This window comes from Pelmatolapia mariae, linkage group LG13 (genome assembly GCF_036321145.2).
Source record: "Pelmatolapia mariae isolate MD_Pm_ZW linkage group LG13, Pm_UMD_F_2, whole genome shotgun sequence".
NCBI lineage: Eukaryota > Metazoa > Chordata > Actinopteri > Cichliformes > Cichlidae > Pelmatolapia > Pelmatolapia mariae.
In genome coordinates, this window is record NC_086238.1 from 15,864,643 (window position 1) to 15,886,096 (window position 21,454).

General features: G+C 40.4%; 1 protein-coding gene across 1 annotated transcript in view; it reads right to left on the reverse strand.

The window, feature by feature from the left end:
* Positions 1-21,454, reverse strand: part of macrod2 (mono-ADP ribosylhydrolase 2) — a 414,494-nt gene that overhangs the window by 89,078 nt on the left and 303,962 nt on the right. Inside the window, exon 7 of the mRNA XM_063492022.1 lies at positions 8,167-8,197. Coding sequence (XP_063348092.1) covers positions 8,167-8,197 — 31 coding nt within the window. The remainder of the gene's footprint in view (positions 1-8,166; positions 8,198-21,454) is intronic.

Below are 21,454 nucleotides of genomic sequence, written 5' to 3' on the forward strand. Positions count from 1 at the left end.
TATATTCGGAGCTAAAAACAGGTCTAAATCTCGATAATAGTACATGCTGGTCACCAGAAGTGTGGATGGCACTGAGTACATTTAATCTATTCTATGTGGAGTTTCTACAAATGCTTTATTGATTCGAGAGCTATACCTATTATTCATAGCGTAGAAGAAAAGAGGGGCAGAGAGAGCAGTTAGCTGGAGAAATAATGAAAACAGTAACAGGAAGGTGAAATGATAGACTTGGTAGTCTATGTTGGACAGAGATTTAGATGGAAAGCCTGTAAAAGGTGTCAGAGCAGCTGAGGGCAGCCTGGCAGAACGACCCTGCTCAACTGCAACATCAAGGTCAATGGCAGCATTTCGAGAGCTCTCTCATCATTTGTCTCCTTCTGCAACTTTTAACTTTCACCACCTCTCCTCTCTTTGTCCATTTCAGCCTGGCCACGTACGTTGAAACAGCGAGACAGAAAAACTCTCGGTCCACACTTCCAAAAGAGTCTTTCTCAGACCTGCGAGTCACAGCAGGAGTCGACAACCCCGCTTCCTGAATGATGTTCAGCTCTGACTCTTTTATATGCTCAAGTACGCACAAAATGACAGAGTTCAGTGTTTTACTTCTCCGTCTTCTCCTCTCAACACCTCCTTCTCATTTTTTGCCATTTGCCGTGTGGAGAGTTCGGGAAAAACCAATCTGTCAGGTGGCGGGCAGCTGGCGTCGGGCGCAGTGATGGTGGGCCCTCCAGGGTCCCTGCTCTACTTGGCTCGCCTCTCACCTATGCTGGGAATATGCTCGGCTTTGGGAGATTTGTCTTAGTGAGGTGCACTAATGGGATATGTGCAGCACAGCGCCGCTGATGAGGGCTCAGGTGGCGCAGTGTTATTTCTGCTGAAGGCTCCTCTACTTCATCACCGGGCACAGGGCGAGGAGAGGAGAGGGGAGAGAAACTTGCATGTACCGTGTAAATAAAAGGACACAACAACACTATTGCGTAACATTGGGATATGCAGTCAACAATGTTGACACTATAGCAGCTACAAGCCAAGCGTTCATCCAGTAATTTCATTCCTTTGACTTAAAGCAGCAACACTGAACTGTTCGAGAAGGACTGCTTAATTTCCTTTTAATTTCCTTTCAGTTAAAGCTTTATTTTTATCCCCATCCAGCAAGTTACATCCATCTTGCGCATGTGCACACTTGCTTTGATGTAGCCAATCGACAGGATCTCCACCCTTTCTTTGCAAAGAAAGGGTGGAGATCCTGGTCATATGCAAAAAGCACTTCTTACACAAGTCCTTATGTGATTTTTCAGGCATATAGTAGGTTGTGTATTTTACATGAAGCTAAAAACCAAAGAAAATCCCTTGAGTTTGATGTTAAAGCTAAAAATTCAGATATTCTGTTCAGAATAGTAAAAAAAAAAAAAAAAAGCTCCCATCGCAATTGCAGTCAACTCTGTAACAGTTAGAAAATAGATGTTCGTGGTCAAAAATATCCACTCAACTGTAACATGGGAGGAAAAAAAATATATAAATGTGTACTCTGCCTTAGGGGAAATTTTGGCTTTAAGAACAAGCAGGCCCATTGCTCTGACTGTTGCCAGCATGGCAGCTCTTTCACATCCTAAATTTACTTTAACTCAACTTTCAGAGTTAACTTTTGCAACAAACTTGTGCAGCTAAGGTGTTTTTTCCTGTGGTGAGAAGTGGATGCATCACCTGATAAAGTGAGCAGTAGAAAGTCAACAAGTTGAATACATGTCTGGGCTATGTTACATTCCCATTCTTTATTTGCAAATGCATGGGTAGCCTTGTAGGCGCACACTGCAGATCACACCACTTTTGTTTTTCCTGAGTGGGCTTATATTGTGCAGAGAATACCACAGCCTGCTGTTATTTTAGGGCTTCATTATTTCTAGTGTTTCTTTCTCTCTCTCTCTCTCTCTTTTTTAGCACCTAGTCTTCTGATTTTTTTTTTTTTCCAAGGATATGGTGCCAACAGATAACAGAAATGGTGAAGTCTGATAAACTGAGGCTGTATGATGTTTGAATTCTTCAGAAATACAGCAAGTGCAGGTTTTCTCCCCTTGAGGCAGAAACTGTATTGTTGGTTCCACTCTCCTTCTCCACAGCTGTTGCTGGTCAAGTTCATGTCTCAACACTCGTCATTCATTTTGATGAGCTGTCTACCTTAAAGCTGTATATAGCCCGAGGCTGAGTTAGCTGGGGCTGGCAAACTCACCACAGGTGTTGGAATGACAGTAAACTACCGCAGCGCAAAAAACCAAACACAAAACAAACATGCGAATGTTTGACCATGCGTAATATTCTGAATCACCAGGTATACGTTTCTAGTTAAGTAGTATGTATCTTTTTTAATTAGTGTTATTACTTCTCAGCTCCATTTTTCTCTTTTTGTAAAATGTAATTGCTCCTTTCTTAGCTGTATTTTTAACAACAGTAATAAAGCAATTTCCCTGCAGGGATCAATACAGTTTTTTTCCTGATTCTTCTTATGATTATATTATGTTTAGAACAGTGATCTGTACTTGTTTTAAAGGTCTTTTGCAAGATAATGCCTCACAGCTTTCCTTGAAATATCTTAATAGTATTTTTTATTAAAAAAAGGACTTTTTATTGCTGCTGTTTTCAATAAAATGTTGATAGCTTTAGTGCTGTTATTAAAGATAGCTGTAATAAGAGACAGGCAGGCTGGAATCATTTAAGCTCAGTATAAAACAATGTAGATTAGGTGGATGTGGTTTGAACAGTAGAAAATCATTAAGCGTAGCACAGCTGAGCTCTGCTCTAGTTGGAGGCATCAATGCTGTGCGTTCATCTGAAAAGTGAGCGGGGGAACAGGGTAGTCACCCCATCAGGGCCCAGTGGAGAGGTGAGTTGACCCGGGGTGGAGGACAGAGTAGCGCCCCAGGACTCTAGACGCCATTGCGTGGGTGTCAAATGGCCCGGAGCTGCTCCTACACTAACACTGGGACACGACAGCAGGGCTGTGACCATGACCGACTTTGCAGCCCACAGAAGGAGACAGAGACAAAGAGGGATGGGAGGGTGTAATGTGAGGAAGAGAGGCGGGCGGGGGGGGGGGGGGGGGGGGGAGGAGAAGAGGTGAGAAGAAAGAGGGCAGAGCACAACAGCTGATGACCTTCCTTGGAAATAATCCATGTAGGTGATAGCATGCTTTGTCCTACATGCTAAAATTAACACCCGACGTTTTACTTTGTAGAAACATTCTGAAAAGTTTGTGGAATGAAAAAGTTTAATGCTTGAACAAGTTTCACAAAGGCTTAAATCTATTGTCCTGTGGGTGGGAGGTGTTTTTACATTTGGCTTATCATCTGTGAAAATTGCAGGAAAAAAAAGTGTTGAGCACAAATGCACATTGGGCCACGGAGATCTTGCTTTCTTTGAGCACACACTCTGCTGCCCACTGATACAACATATTGCTCCTACTGTATGTACCTTGAAATACCAAAACCCAGCTAGATTAGGCTTCATGTATTTTGAGAGAAGGGGGAACCTGCCTGGGCCATTTCTGGCAAGCTAGCAGCAAGCAATCACTGTTTAAAGATAAGGTGCATGAATGTCTCCAGCCCTCCTAATCCTAGACAGGGATAAAGAGAGCCAGACCATGATGCTGGTTAGAGAAAAAAAATCTTAGCTGCTTGACACCTTTGATCTGGACGGTACAGCGGGATGGCAGTGTGGACATACCAGTAGAGCTTTGGTGGATTACATCCACATATCTCCCACAGCCACCAGTCAGTGCTAAAAGTCCTTTGTCAACAAATCTCGGATCAGTTACAGAGACAGATGAGCCAGAGGTGAAGGGTTAGCAGTAAACAGGAAGATATTTGTCCAAAGAAGAGAAGCAGCTTTGCCACATCAAGCGCCTCTGATTCTTTTGATAGCGTTATAAATACATGTGTGCAATGGCTTCTTATCCAGCAAACAGCAGAAATAATATACATGTCCTTGCTTATAAACTGCATGCCTCATTATGGGGTTGTTAAAAAGTGCTTTTTCAGCACTGCCTAAGACCTGATCTGCACAAGGTGCAAAAGTCTAAAATGCATCTGAAAATAGTTGTTTTTTCATATGATTTTCCTTGTATGGCTAATAAGACAGACTTGTCAGGGAGAACTAGCGACAAGAGGCTGCATAGGAGGAAGGACAGAAAACAAAAGGATTGCAAAAGAGAAAATGACCTCTCTAAGTCGAGGTAGTTGGACTCTTGGCACTGATCCTGTGAGACATTGAGAGGTGTCTCCTCCGTGGAAGGAATAATCCATTTAAACCCAGGTCGCACGGCTGTGATTGATGTGCAAACAGAAGCAGCACTTAATAACCTCTATCATGCTGGGTGACCTCGTGGCCCACGGTGGGCACCAGTTTGTTTATGGGTGGTACCTCCGACACACTATCGGTGCAGAAATTCTGTTGTGGCTAATGGGCCGGACTGAGGGATTGGACTGTCAGCGCAGTGTGATCTCTCATTTTTCTTTCCAAGCGTCTAAGGTACCCCCTGCGCACCTCTACTACACCCAACCTCCCTGTTCTGCCATCATCTGTCAGTGGTGACTGAGTCTTCGGGAATATGGAGGCGTGAGAGAGGGTGTCAATTAGCATTAACTTTTCCTGACAAATCTGTTTGTCTCACCACAATGGCCTTGGATAACTTGTTCCTGATTCCTCTGTGTCACGATGTTTGGGGCACGGAATTTGTTTTCTTGCTCCAATTCAAGTGCAGAAATAGGTCAAGCACGTGTACATAAGCATAGTACCTGCATGACCATGAACGCATACTCAAAATGATGCACATTCAACAGAGACAGAAAGAGATTTTTATTTTAGAAAAAAATCACACGCAAACATCGGGATCGGGGAGATGTGACTTCCACGCTAAAGAGCTTTTGTTTATATTGCTAAAATGGAAGCTGACCTTAAAGGTTATCTAAAATGCACAGAAAATGTCAGAACTCCTGACAAGAGAGCAGAGGCCCTTTCAGAGTATGGCAGTACTCAGGGGGCACGCAGAGGACTCGGAGAACAACAACACAGCTCTGTGCTATCTATACTGTACTTCCTTTGAAAGTCCCTCCTCTATTTGCCCTCTGCTGTGTGAAGATCTTTAGTCTTAATCAGCTGTTGTTCTGTGGAGATGTAGTTATGGAAGCGCTAAGCTGTTTATTTATTTAACAGGCTGTTTAATTCCCCCCTCCCACTCCACTGCATGCTTGGCTCTGCACAGACCATCCTTTTGATGTGAGGGGGCTCCTGGTGGTGTGGTATGACAGGCTCCCACTGGCAGTGCAGCACACAGTAGCACAGTGAACGGCAATAAGTGGTGCCCTCGTCAGCGGCGCGCAGTACAAACAATGACCCCCACCCCCCTCTCTTCCCTGCATGCATTTGCACTACCTTTGTGCCACTACAGCTACTCTACTCCATATTTTTGCTTTTAACACAAAACACTGTATATAACCATTAGCTGATACTCTTCACTATACTTCTTGAATTCAGCTTGTTATGTAATTTGTTACGTCACAACAAGTCAGACACTAGTGTTTAACATAAGATATATTTTGCAGGAAGAGGAAGGAGAGTGGACTAAAAAAAGAAGAAGCCCCTGCGAGATGTGTGCATCGGCAGGTGGAACGAAACATAACATCGCAGAAAAGATGTGTGTGTGTGAACTGCAAAAAAGTGACAGGGGGAATTTATTCAAAATCCCAAATGGGAAGTGTTCTATCAAGAGCATAATTAAACGTCTTGTGATTTATGAGCACGCTTTACTAAAGACTGGTCTTTATTAACACACATATGCAATAGCGCGTGTCAGGATAGCTCGCCACTCGGACTATCTTTTATCTATGCCGGGCAGTTTCAGCTAGTTTAATGAGCACTGCCAAAGTTTATCAGGCTCTATAATCAGTACTTTGCGTCTGTAGTATTTCAGAGTGCAACAGCTGGCAGTTAGTTATAGTCCAGGTTTGATAAAGGCAGAGGAGTAATGGCTTTGGTTGGAGAGAAAAACAATCACAAACAGATGTAAGGTACCCAGCATGTGGGCAGAGGCTTTTTTGATGTTCCCCAGTGGCTGCGGATGAATCATTTTATTTTTGCATACTGTCTACAGTTGGAAATCAAAACACAAAACTCAGACTACATCCTTAACAGGCATTTTTTAATTACTTTGTTTTTCATTAGACGTTTAAAAAACCAAAGAAATATGGAAAGGTAGAGACTTCTGTGCTTTCACTAATGGACTAGGACTACATCAATAACTAACAGGACTAACGGGTTTAATCAATAACGAAACTGTCATTTTTCATACAGAAACAGTTTCCAATCATAGTCGTGAAAATTAGCTCATCCAGTTTGATCTGTGTCTTCACATCACATGTGACATGTTTGTTCAGGACATGAAATGGCAGCACAAATCTCTGGCACGTCAACTGGAAACGAGTCAGAACCCATAGTGAGACCACCTGAGTATAATCACAGCTGAACGCACCTCACAAGCGTCTGCACAGATGATTTTCAGGGTATGTTTTACCAGCTGAATGCACTCTGTTTGCAAGTTATGGCAAATATTCTAGCACTGTAGAGACATGTGCCGCTGAAATGCACAGCAAATCACAAATTAGGTGCTCAACTGTCACTGATCATCAACATTTTATCATTTTCTTTATGAGCTGTGACCGGATAGTTGCACCAACACACATGTGCACTACAGTCCAGTCCCTAGCTTTTAATTAAATCCAGTCAGTGGCTGTTGATGCTTCGCTTACAGTTTGAGATACGGCTTCAAATGTCTGCATTTTAAATAAAAAACCAGCATCAGGTCTTAATAGCACACTCAAATAGCTCAGCTGTGTCTGTGCTTATCTACACCAATGATGTTGTTAAAAAAAACCCTTTTAAATTAAATTCACACAGTGACACAGCTGTGGAAGTAAGCTGCAGTAGGTTTAGTAAATTAGGTAGCTTTTATGTAGCTTTATTAGAACAACAACAGCTGCATAGGTGTATATAATAAATCTGAGCAGGGTCAACCACATGAAGAATAGTACAGAAAGCACCGGAAATATAATTCCCCGACGTAAAATGGACAAAAGACAAGTATCATCTAAAATGATCTGAATTACCGAGGAATGTGAAAGGAATTATCCACCCTTCTTTGCTGTTTTTAGAAGAAGGTTTCGAGGGCTTTTGAAACTTTTGTTAGTTTTGCTTTCTGTGGAGGGTATAAAAGGATTCGAGTTCAATATGTCACTTTTGAATTCGCATTACACTGGGCACGTGGACATAATAAATGCTGTGTTGTATGCCTATTGAGAGCGCGAACAGTGCATGTACATATCTTGAGGAAACAGTGTTTGTAAAATTGGCAGCACTTCGTCTTATGAAATGATCAGAGGCACTTATCGACTCTCATGAGATCCCTGCCTAAAGAAGTATAGACCCAGAATCATTTATCAGTTGCTGCCTCGCACTGGCATTTTTTAAAATTGGCAGAATGCTGTAGGTATCTGCAATTACGCATAACTTTACAGAGCAGTTGTGGCTGTTTATGTGGAACTACATTGCTGCTAATAGTCAGCTGCAAACAACAGAAATTAGCATGTTAATTAATCCTTACACATTTGGCACCTACTGCAAGTATTAGAGCTGTATGCAAATTCATAAACTGTACAGTGTACGGTGTGGGGTAAAAACAGGCAATTTAAATGATCAAAAGAGTCAAAGAATCAACATGTTTTCTTGCATTTAACTTTTTTTTATCTTCAAAACTCAAAAATTCTGTTCATATCAACAAGTCTGGTTTCTTTTCAGTGTGACTTTAAGTTTAATGAGCACATCAGCTCTCTGCCAGCAATGCCTTGCAGCATATTTGGCTTGATCTCATGAGGGTGCATAAGCAGTATTCAGGCATTTTGTTCACCTTCTTCTACGCCCTGCCTTTGTGCAACATGGTTTAAGGTGAACTTGTTGGTATATTTAGTATTTATATCTAAGTAACCTCCTGCCCTATGTGCATCATTTTAAAATATTCAGCCACAAACTGGGGAATATGAGCAGCTTGTTATCAATGAGTTGCACTGAAAGAACAAAACAAATGGATAAAAACAGAAATAAAAGAAGGGAGACTGAGCTTACCGTAGATGCCTGTGGATATACATGGGAAGGCCTGCGCAAAGAGAGAGAGAGAGAGATGGAGAAAACAATCAGCACGATCACACAAATTAAGACAAAAGTAACTCCTCTCAGTCGCTTTGAAGCCAAACATTTAATTTTGCAGCGGAGGAATTCAAATGTCATCTACTGAAATAAAATGTTGCACGACTGCACCCATCTGCATTAAACTGTAACTATTGTCAGGCAGCTACTGTACACTTGTATGATTGCCATTTACCGCGACTGCTTCACTTGTTTATTCCCAGGAGCAGCAATTTACAATAACACTTGACGAATTCCCTGCAGTGACGATGCAGAAGTGTGTCGTAAACCATATTCCAGCTTCAATGCAAGATGCATAAATACAAATACTGAAGTGAAAAAGAACATTTTCACAGGACTCTGTGCAGTCCTGGGAAAACTACAGTACAAAACATGATTCAATAATTTGTCTGGGCATTGATTGGCCCATTGCAATACCCTGATTCTTTTCTTTTTCAGCCATTTTGTTGTTGCTGGGCTTTGGATGACACTTCTAATACTGGCCAAGTTTAAATGTTGGATAATTATCCTCATGTGTGAAAACGTTGGTGTCCGGAGTTCATGGCTGACTCAAAGACCACAAGAGGCCAAAGTCCTGTGGCTGCAGAATAGGCCCAAATCATCACCCCTCCATCACTGTGCTTGACCGTTGGTACGAGGTGTTTGTGCTGATATGTTGGGTTTGATTTTGGCCAGAAATGATGTTGTGCATCATGACCAAACAGCTCCACATTTTCCTTGCAACCTTGCTAACTTAAGTCATGCTGCAGTGCTCTTTTTAGAGAAAAGACAACCCTCGTCCTGACAACCCTACCAAACAAACCATACTTCTTCAGCTTTTTGTAATTGTTCTGCCATGAACTTTAATATTTAACATGCTATCTGGGGACTGTAGAGTCTTAGATGCACTGCACAGCCTGACCTTGGGATGAATTTGCTAGGACGACCAGTCCTGGGAAGGTTGTGTTAACACACACCTGAATGCTCCAGACCAGCAAACTACCTGCTATTTACCCACTTTATTCCTACAGAAGATTAAGGATATACTTAATTTTTCACAGAACTGCATAGATACACAGTATATTTTTTGTTAGCATCCAAATAAAAGCTTATTAAACATACCTTTTTACACACATATTTTATGAGTTTTGATTCCATTAACTTAAAGTTCCATCATTGACTGTTACACCAATCACTGTATTATAATGCATGTATTATATGTATACTTGATGGCCAGTATAGCTCATGATGGAACAGTGGATTTCACATCTTATTAATCATGACTATCCAAATGAGATCGACCTTGTCTGTCACTTACTTTTAGTGTCTAAGGTTTAAGTGTCTTTGATTTCAATACACAGTCTGTGACTCACAGACAAACAAACTTTATTGTGAGTAAAAATACAAACTGCCAGCAGTGACTCAGCTGTGTTTCAGTAGCAACAAGGGCATCCCAGCAGGAGGCTTTTTAGTGCATGATGATAAAGCTAAACACAAAATCCCAGTAATCGCTGCCACATTTGGATCAATAGCACAAATCAATAATATAGCAGCCACCAAACTGCAGGAAAGCACATACACCAAACAAAAGAGACATGTGGAGAATGAGAAGAAGGATAAATATAATTATCTTCATGACCCAAAGAGCCAAAACCAACACATATTTATTTATGGACGTCTTTTCCAAAAAGATTATAAAAAGTAACCACCTTGTAATAGTTCTGGCTTTGCAGCACTTTGCAGCAGACATATTATTCAAGCATGGCTTTATAGCTGAAAATAGTTTCATTACTCTTTACTGTGAGCTAATATATTATGATACATAGGCCTTGCTATAAGCTTCCCTATTTCACATTCATCTTTTTAAGTATATTAATAAACACTAAAGAGAAAGAATTTTTTTCAAAGGTCCCATTTGTCCTCAAAACAAGCTGAATACGTGCTTTAGTTCTTGCATTCATCAAAAGGCGTGGCTACAACATTAATATAATAAGATGACAAATGAAGAAAAAAAAGGAAAATGTTTCCTCTAGCAGCTCATAAAGCTGGATGAATATAGAACAACAAAACAGCACAGAGATTAATCAAAGAATAACACCCGTACGTCAAGTTCTCTCAGTGCCAAAACTAAGCCCAACAGTTTGCTTTTCTCACACTGACCCTGTCAAGTTGCATTTAGAAACAGGCTGTTTCTATTAGCTGTGCCAAGATCACTTCGTTTTAGAAATGAAAACACGATTAATAGATTTGAAAGAGAACGAACCATACATGTCTCCACATAAGGCGATTATATAAATGCATTAATCAGCGCATTAATCTTTGAGCCGTCTCAACGTATAGCATTAAGAAAGCAAATAATTAATTACAAGGACAAAAAAGATATTCAAACTTTTTTTTTTGTTACTTTAAAGCATCACAACCTGTGACTCTAGCTTTGAAATGCAATGGTCTGTTTTTCCTTGGTTTAGGTTAAGAGGAAAGACTCTGTTTGCATTCTTATTTACCAGTTTTCAGGTTCCGCCTGTCAAGGTAAATCTTTTTTTCTGTGGGCTGATTTAAATCTTTTACTGATGCTTTGACCTTTCCAGATGACTGTCTGGGTCTGACACAAACCACAGATGATGAAGCGTGGAAAAGCATGGCCGTTTTTAGCCCTGTGCCAGGCTCAGACCGTGGCACGCGCAGAGGCATACTGAGATTAAAAGTGCAAAACTGTCACATATATCCTAACACAACAAACAATATTTCAAGGAATTACTGCGTGCAAATAGGATTACTTATAATAGACTGACTCATTAGAGGCACGGAAAATCAGAGTATCTCAATTATAAAAATTGATGACACTTTTACATATAGGCAACAGTCTATTGAAGCTGGAATCTAAATTGCCCCAGCAGAAGAAAACGATATGAAGGGCTGTTATAATAAGGAAAGTTACTTCCTGTCAATGGCTTCAGTCAGCCAAGGTGATCCAGAGCCAGAAGCCTCGTTATCCTCTCTCAGCTTAAAGGCCAAAGTGTCAGTCACCTGACGTTGAACTTCTGCTCCGATTGCACCTAAACTTTAACATATAACAGGCAGTGGAACTGACGGCCTATCAGCGTAATCAATTAAAATCCTTTTTATTAGTTCCTTGGCTGATCCATTAAAGGAGTATTGATCACGCTGGTGTGAAATTGCACCAGGTAATCACTTAATGGGATGCTGTCAAAATGCGACACCGCTGTGACACATTCATTTACTTGTTTGAAGGGCATTTGATTGCAAGAGGGAAAAGTAGTACACAGTAATGTGGAAAGGTTTTAAGCACTTTAAGAGGGTTAGATTCTTATTCATCACTCAGCAACGTCAGGGAGTTGCCTAATCGGTCCAAAAATCAATCAGTAGCTCGAAAATGACCCCAAGCATGCAGCCGGAGTGTGTCTTTACGCAACAACCCAGATTCTCAAGGATCTCGAGGATGACATGAAGAGACAAACATACAAAATATCTGCCAAATATTGTACCTCGAAACACTGCAGCCAGTGCCCAGAAAAGAATTAGAGCTGCTTTCAAGGTAAAGCAAACACTTAAATGACTAAATGTCTGTTACCTGACTTTGCAAAACAATGATACAAACTATTTATCATAAAATAAGCTCAATTTTTAACCTAATATATAGGGAAAAAATGGAAGAACTAGTATACAGATTTAATGCACATCTGCTTTAGTAACATATTCAGTCAAATTAATGCAGAGTGATGATTATGGCGAGACCTTAGATGAAAATGAAATGCTACAACGTGTCTGTGAAGGTTCTCGGTCATCCAGGTCATCGTAGTCTAAGCAGCTTGGAAAGAAAAGCGTCTGGACTTCTTTAGGTTTCTTGAAGACGTTTCACCCTTCATGTGAGAAGCTTCTTCAGTTCTAAGAGCAACTGGTGGAGAGTCCCAGATTTTAAGCCCTATGGGAGTGTCCCCAAGAGGGTCATGGACCCCCTATTGATCCTCTACTTAATCACACGAGCCAAGGTGTGAAAACGGGTGTGGGTCACAATCAGCCAAGGTTTCAGGTGATCTCACTGTGAAACCTAGCCCCACCCTATCATGTGATTTACTGAGGTCAAATGGCCCAGGATGTGAGTGGGTGTTAAGGCAATTGGGAAGGGATCTCAAAACTGGATTATAGATTGCAGACACTTGGTGTCGTAAGCCACCATCCCTGTTCAAAGATGGTCGTTCACAGTGGACATGGATGGCTTCTTTCACTCCTCTTTCAAACCATATGTTCTCTCTGTCCAAAATGTGAACATTGGCATCCTCGAAAAAGTGACTTCTACTTTGAATGTTACAACATTCAAACTTCAGTTAGGTTTAGTTTTTAAGCACCCCTCTGAAGGACACAGAGAAAGGGTTCTGCAAAATGAAGGGCTTGTCTTTTTACAACTGCATTACATTGGCAATGACACGAAGAGCTCCTGACATGAGCTGCTGGTCATGTTCTTGATCAAACTTAATTTAGGTTGTGATGAATTTTCAACCACCAAGCAGATGCAGTCGATACAAGCCACCTTATTTCATAAGCTGATAATTTAATTGATGTTTTTAGATCATAATATACATTAATTTAAGAAAGCAATGCATTTCAAAACCAGGTGACAAAGGATGTTAAGAGGAGTGACCAGCAGTTGAAGTACTTTGACAGAAATTCCAAGCAACCATTTTCTGTAAAATGAATTAAATGCAAATCTGCCATTTGTCAACACAAACAAACAAACAAACAAAAACCTGAACATTTAAATCAATGACAAAACAGATTTCATTATATCCGTATTCTACTCATTCTGTGAATTAGTCATTTTGAACATGTTACAATGTTAAAGAGTGCTTTACCATAAATGCTCAAATTTAGAGAGCACAGGACAACCTGGTGATCAAGCAAAATACCTTAAATAGCCATCAGCATCACGTCCATAAAAATTCATCTAGTTACACTAAATTGATCGCTCTTTGCTACTGTAGTGCAATTTTTGCTTTGAGACAGATGATAATGCAGTCTGACATTTACAACTATTATTTTAATTGTGGAATCTGCAAAGTGCAGTGAATATAAGGTTCTTGATATTTTAAATGGTAGCTTTACCATGCCCATGCAGTTTTGAATTGAAAATATTTCGGAGAACGGTAGAAGAGATAAGGAAGAGCATGCTGAGCAGCAGGAAACACTAAGCTTACATATGAAGGTGCAGCAACAGGGGGAACCAAGTTACATAAAGAGAAAGATCGATACTGTGATGATGTCATTGTTAATGCACATTATAAGACTTTGTCAGCAAAAATCATGCTCAATCCACTTTATATGGATCTATCAGGCAGTAACCGTCCAGTGTAATATTTAAAACCAGTTTACTTTTATTTTTCACTAACCAAAAATATTTTATAGATTTTATAATAAACTTTTTAAGAACAACAGCCCCTCAAAATGCTTCTGCACATAATACGCTATAGTATCACATATAGCAGTAGTGCTTTTAAAGACAGAAAAGAAATGATGAGTGGAATTTCAGCCAAAATCACACTAAATGCAACAAAGTTGCTACAGTAGTTTTCAGAGGCAAACCAGAGAGTGCAGCAAAGTAAGAATAGTAAAGAATAACCTACTTCTCATCTTCTTTCCCCATCAACCCTGGGCCACCATTGACGCCATTTTTGCATACATACTTTTATATCTGCTTACACTGAATAAGGTCTAATGTTAATTAGGGCCGTCAGCACTATATTTGCAGTCATGACCTATGATTTGTTGTTTAGGTTATTATTTCTATCTCTGGCTGCTCATTAGAAATGAGTCAGCGTGTACGCCTGCACCCTGGTATGGGGCTATAGCTGACATGTAGGCTTGTTGCTGATTTTCTTTGCTCAGAGTGTTCAGAAATTGGTCACCAGGGAAATTACTCTGTTGCCAGGGCTCCTCCCTAATCTATCACATCACTTTAAAGTGGAGCACCTTTCCTCTCAGTATTTCTACACACTTATTTGGTTCAAAATGCATTAGATACAGCACAGAATGAATAAAGTGTGCAATGTTTTCAAGAAAAAAAAATTATTTGTACCTTTGGTGTTATGTATAACTCAAACGCACTGACAAATATCTGCATGTTTACAGAGACTGCATTTTCATTTTAAAACTGACACAACAAAGCTTATTAAAGCATGATTTATTGAGTGCATATTGTGACTGGAGTTTACCAAATATAGCGCTCATAAAACTTAGCCACTGTTACCGCTAAGTTTGATGGCCTGCAGCTTTTTATCATTTGTTAAACAGCAGGAAATGTCACAATAAAGATGGTTCAACCTGTGGCAAAATGCTGTTGCGTTGCTGTACCTGCTGCAGGCACTTCACAGTAGCCACGAGCAGACAGGTTAATGGAGAGAAAACCATGCATGGGCACAGTGACTGCAGGATTCTGCCGGGGGAGCACCTCGTCTCGGCTGGCTGAGTAAATAGCACTGGACCCGGGGTGCTGCCCCAGTAGGTAGGAGCCTCCTAGCCTGTTTGCAGATGGAAGGTATGCTTATAAATCACAGCAGCATGGGGAGATCTTGCGCAAATGTGACCACAAGTATGTTATTATTCACCAGTGATGCCACAGTGTGGGCTTACATCAGGGCATCAAAAACAGGAATCCAACAGAATCCTCTTTGTTGACTGCTGTAATTCTTTAAGCATGTAGGTCATGCCTGGGTTTTCAGTTTCACGAATTGGCTACCTGCTGCTGCAGAAAGGAACATGCCACAGTTACAGATCAGGATATTTAAATATGACACATTAACACCATTTTATTCTGCATAATACCACAGTCAATACTCTACTGTGAGCACCGATTGTTGGAGTGTCATTATGCTAAATGGAGGATAGAGAAATGCAGAGGCTAGGAAACCTGGCACCTAATGGCCCGAGTCCCACCACCAGTTTTCATATGTGCCAAGATCAAATACAACTATTATCACAATTACATCTGTCCATTAAGGTCTCAGCATCATTGGCTGTGTAGGGAATTACTCGCGAGCCAGGGTATTCAGCTTAAAGCAGCTTATTTTGTTTAAGCTGCCTGGATGGATCTTTGCTACTCAGGGGATGATTTCACTTCCCAGGTAGAGTGCACAGACAGCGCACAGAGTTTCAGGAACGGCACGCTCGCTTTTAGGCGCCACTGATGGAAAGCACGTGTGCAAAATCCAGCAGTGACTATGGCAATTCCAGCTCCTCCGATGAGCAGCTGTAAGGGTGGGGATAATGAAACTCGGAACATAAAATGACCGTTTTATGTTCCTGCTGTGTGGACATTTGACGTGTTTGCGTGGTCACAAATTGTTACGGTGTCTGCGAAGAAATGCCATGAATCAGCCTTCAGGTAGAGCATTCGTATTGTTACGAACAGTACAGAACATCTCTTTCCTCCTTGAAGGTCCTGCCAGCAATAAATACAAAATTGTGCTGCCACAAAGCATTTTCTATCCTTAAGAAATAGTAGGTAACATTTAACAAAAACAGAAATGAAAATATAGACCTTTAGAAGAGTAGTTATCAAAATGTTTTTCTTCAAATCCAGATCCATCTATTTTTTTGTGCAAATGTGAGTCCAAGGGAGCAAAGAAACAAAAAGTGGAATCACTGACAGCGGCTATCATTTTAAAGTATACTTCAGATATACTTCAGTACCCTGAATATTTGCATTTTACTATTGAATCCCCAGCCTATATGGACATAATTAAATTCCAAAATAATATACTATAATATATACAAAAGCATGTTCTTTATTTTCAGTTCAATGAAATGACTCATCCTCACCACATCCCTTCTCACTGTTACTATAAAAGAAATCTGTAGCTTATTTGCTCAAGCCGTGTTTACTCCAGACATGAGGAAAAGTGGGCTTAGAAAGTTTACAAGTGAGCCCTTAAGCACTTGCTAATGGTACAGCGGGACAATCCCGAGTCCTCGCTGACTTAACTAAACACAGATTCGGAAGTAAACAACGGCGCACTTTGGGATTGGATCAATGGTAGATAGTAGCTGGACATAATTAACTTTCTTTGGATATAATGGAGCTCAGGCTGCTCTATGATTACCTCCACTGCGCTCACTTCCACAGCACTGATCCCATCTGCACGTGCAAAGGATGCAGTGTTACAGGGGAAGAAAGGCAGGCTGCAGCGTGTCTGTCAGCCAAACAATGTCAGTGTTGAGATGGCTGGGCAGCAAAAAAAGGTGTAAATGCTTCAGCCTTTGGACAGTGCCGAGCGGTGAGGCAAATACACAGAGATGCCGAACTGATGGCTTCTTGATTCATTGATCCATGACCAGCTTGTATGGTTGATCGAGCACAGTTTACCCTGAAGCCTACAGTGCAAAGGTACACAAAGAAGGTGTTTTTTAATACAATTTGGTCATGCACTAATAACTACAAAACAACTTTAAAACATTTAGAGCTACACTCTATAAGTTGACACACTTCAAAGATTACAAATATACATACTGTATTCTAAACCAGTGCAGCGAAAATACAGCAGGAAACTGTTCTCTTTTATTTCTCGTTTCATAGTGAGTTTTCACAGGAAAATTTTTAACTCGTGACAATGATCCTGTCAGTGTCAAGTAGGAACATGATGTGAAGGTGCATGCAATCAGACGTCGGCTTATATTTATGTATGAGGCCTCCTGCTCAGGATTAGCTGAAATTATATCACTGGCCACTGAGCAACAGAGAGGCAAAGACAAAGGGAAGAAATTCACATCTGTGAGAAAAACTGACCTTTACATGACCCGCACACGGCTGACAGAATTCAAATGAGTGTAGGTGAGAACCATGTCAAGTAAACTCAAAAGCAAAATGCATTCCTGCTGCTCCACTGTACCTCCTCTGTACAGCTGCAGGCAGACTTCTTCTTGGATATATTCAGTTTTTTAAAGACATATGATATTGATTAAATTATCATACTTGTGGTGGGTGAAATCAAGACTGCTGTGAAAAGCTGAGAAAGTCAGACTCGGACTCGGATTGACAGCCGGAGAATAAAGCTGTGGCTTCGTTCTTTGATCAAGTATCATCATAGAGCAGTAAATTCATAAATAGCAGCTTGTGGTATTACACTAGTTTACAGTCAAAATGCATTTGAAATGACTGTATATCAAGCATACAATAATCTGGCTTGAATGTTAAGAAAGGGGTGGGCAGGCAGACTAATCTCAAGCAACTCCTGACTGACTGTAAAGGATGCCCATTCACACCCAGTTAGTCTAGCCAGTACCAGTCGCTCAAGCCAGTAAACACAGAAACCAACATGAGCATCTGAGAACACTCACTAACCCATCAACTGCTCATTTACACAGCTTAATGACTGCCTACAAAGACAAATACTCGGAACAAATTATTCCACAAGCCATAAAGTAAACAAAAGTAAAAAGTCCTACAAAAAGAAAACCCCTCTGCTTGGCTTAGCCCAGTGACCTCAAGCATGATATCACCAAGTCCACAAGTCAGGAAATGGCGGGTAGGCTCCTTTCCTAACCTTTGACCTAAGTATGAGTAACAGTAAGCATGAACAAAGGAACAAACAGTATTTAAGCTTGCAGCATAATAAAAGAAACGTTGACAACATATGGCTGCGCATTTGTTTTAACCTGCTAAACTGCTTTCATGCAACAAAATGCTAACACAAACAAACCCGGGATGGTAAGTGAAGCGGTGTTACCTTAGCAATGGCAAATCAGAGCATGTGTGCAAAAAGCAATATGCTGTGATGTGTAAAATTAACATGCACAAAGCAAGCAGTGAGTATGAAAGTGCTCACCCACTCGTCACGTCAAGACTTACTAATTTTGGGTTACTGAACTGAAATTGATGGTTGGCTGTAGTTTGTATGTTATGCTGCTAGGTCAGTTCTGATGCCAAACGTTCTTCATTGACACTACAAATGACTAAAACACATTTTGAGCCCAGAATATTGGCAAGAAAAGCCCAAATGGGGGCAGGTGCTAATTTTCGAAGCGCCACTCTTCCTAAACTATTCCTCCAATTTTGATTGCATCATCGAAAAAGCAGCTTGTGTAAAAAGCGGTTGTCAAATTTCTTCTTTTACTTGGATGGATGTAGAGAAGGAAGACATGCAGAGAGTTGGTGTGACAAAAGAGGATCTTAGGGATGGGATGAGATGGAAGTAGATAATCCGCTGTGGCGACCCCCTAAAGAGAGCAGCCGAAAGAAGAACGTGCTGCTGAAGTATCGTCAATCACATTCAGCAGAACTTGCACAAGTAAATGCATGAACTGTTCACACTTACTCTATGGGTACCCTATGCAGACTGGAGGAGCCAGCGATCAAACCACCAAACTTCTGATTAGTAGAAGACCTGCACTACCTGCTCTTCCTGATCTTGCAGCCACCTCAAGTGATGACACAAACAGATCTACTTTCTTGACATCCTACCTAACACAACATCTTGATCTGACCTGGCAGTCTGGGCTCTAAATAAAGTCTGTGCAATGTTTGTGCTGGAATAACCCTACTATGCTTTCTAATATTTCAGAATACGTCTTCTCTAGCTAAATAGACCTTTTCAGATTTTTATGATGTTACATAATGAAGAAAGCTAAAAAATCACTGCATGAAGCGATCAGAAACAGATGAGAAGGTTACAATTTAGGATTAAAACAAACTGAAACAGCATACATAGGCGTAAAATGTAAAAAGTTAAATATCTTAAAATGCCCAATAAGCTATTTTAATTATGATACTTGGAATCAGCTCATAAATATTTTAACTTCAAAGCAGATAACATCTGAAAAACTGTTAACCAATGTTATTTACTGGAAAGCTAACACTTAGGCTGTTGTTAGAGACAGAGCAGAGCACATTTTAAAGCAAAAACTTGTATATTTTGTGTCTGTCTGGTTGTCCAGTACGAACAATCAATCAATCAAACACTGCATAAATAGTGGAAATTAACATACACCAGTTTAGTTCTACTACTAGAAATAATGCTGCAAAAGCAAATACTGCCCCAAATTTACACTGTGAGCCACTAGGGTATCAAAAATCTTTCATTTTAACATGCAGCTTCTGTTTGAATGCAGGTTTTTATTTGACAATTTATAGTATCTAACATCCGCTTCCTTTAAAGCCTTGAACTTTGCTTTGATTACAATCCTTAGCCTGACATAATTATGATGATCTTATGAAATTTTTATTGTATTTAGCACAAGAGGCATGACATTATAAACCAAAGAGGCATTTTGATTGAATCCTGAGATTGGAGGAAAGAAAGTGATAAATAGAGGAAAATGTATTTGTGGTAATTTTGAGCATCATGTTTGATTTGAATATTTGAGCCTCAGCGCCGAGCAGAGTATAAGACATCATTCAAAATGCCTCGGGGCCTCTAAAGCCTGTGAATATTTCAGCGAGAGCTTAAGATATGTAGAGCATGCGTGCGTGGTGTTTAGCATTAGGAGTCATTTGCATTTTGGTGGGTTAAATTACAGGTGGTCATAAAGAAAGTGATCAAAGACATGAATAGGAGGATTCTGTCTGAATCTATCAAGCTGCTGTTTCATGGGGTATCTCAAAGAGAGAGAGCCTCTGAAATACTGAAGATAAAACGGCGCTAAAGGAACAAGCCAAGCCATATATCCTATGAAAGGTAAAACCGGGGCATACATGGATTTTCAAATATCCATACCCCGTGTCAAACTGTCTCAGTCGAGATTAGCAGCATATGGAGCTAGAAGGTTAGTATTATCAGTAATCCTAAAATATAGCTCGTGATTTGTACCGTAAGAACAGATGATTCCCAAGTGGCTGATCTAAACGAACAGTAAAACAATCAGCGAGCATTTTTCAAGAGACACTAATTTCCATTCACAAATCAACTTCAATAGCACATTTAATCAGGGAAAGGAAGGGGAGGGAGGGTGCTGGTCATGGAGAGTGAAAGCCAGCCTATGGTACCCTTCCAATGTAAGGCTACTAATTAAACATTTTTCCTTTCAAGCCGCCCTTCAACATTTCAAAAGCACCATATCAAAGTGGCTTCAAAGTCAAAATCCCACTCTGAATTTTGAGTTGACAGAACGGCACGAATATGAAGACTGTATGCCCCCTGTCTTTGTGGCAGGACCAATGTGAAACTAAAATCACGTCAGCTGCAGCATGCATACTAATGGCCCGGTCACACTCAGGCTGTGTCCAGTTACAGGAGCCCCAAACCCACCCAAGTGCTTTCAACCAAGTTACCTTGCCACTGTCAACACAGGAATGATTGCTTGGTTGAAATCAACCCCTTTTGTTGCCCTGCATTATTTACAGTAGTAAAGGGTCATCTACTGCGTGGCTGAACTGTGCACTGGTTTTTAAGGGAGTCAGTGTTACAAGATAAAACGCAGAACGAACAATAGCGTGTGGTCAGCGGGGCGGCAAAAATGTGGTTGATGTGAAAATAGAGATTAGGCATAGCTGTGCACCAGCAGTCACCCAGAATCAAGGAGGGACTGTCACTGAAGGAGCTGACATCAGGAGTGACTACACCAGATAATAACTCGATATAGCATTTAGGCCATTCCCACAGTTAAAATATGACTAAGTAGTATTTTTCCAGCAAGGCAACCGTATTAAAGAAGCATCAAAGAAAGAGGCTTCACTTCTATATTCATTTTCCTTAAGATAATGAGATAAGTTTGTTTATATAAAATCACCTTTGGGAATTATTTAAGGCTTCTATGCTTAATTAAGAAGCTCTGTGATTCATTTTTGTTGGACTACTCTATTAAGTGTCTAAATGTATAAAATAGTAAAGCTAAGTGAAATATTACCCAGATGAATCAAGCAAAGAATCATAACATATGATAAAAGAGGCCATAACCATATTCCCCACAGCACTATATACAGAATAAAAACTAACATTCATTAAAAGACCCAACCTCATTAACTGCAAATCGAATTGCACACTCCGCCCTGGTGTAGCACTGACCCCTCGGAAGCACGGTAAATACATAATTATTATTGAATCACAGGGACACGTTTTCCAATTAGAAGAGTGAATGTTTGTCTTTTTTCCTGTGTACTTTACGGCAACGCATTTGACGTAAGACAGGGTTAAGTCTGTTTCTTCTGATTTCTTCATTGGCCTTGTGCTTTAGGAATAATTACTCAAAGACTCGAAGCAAGCAGCGGGTTTTTTTTTTTCAG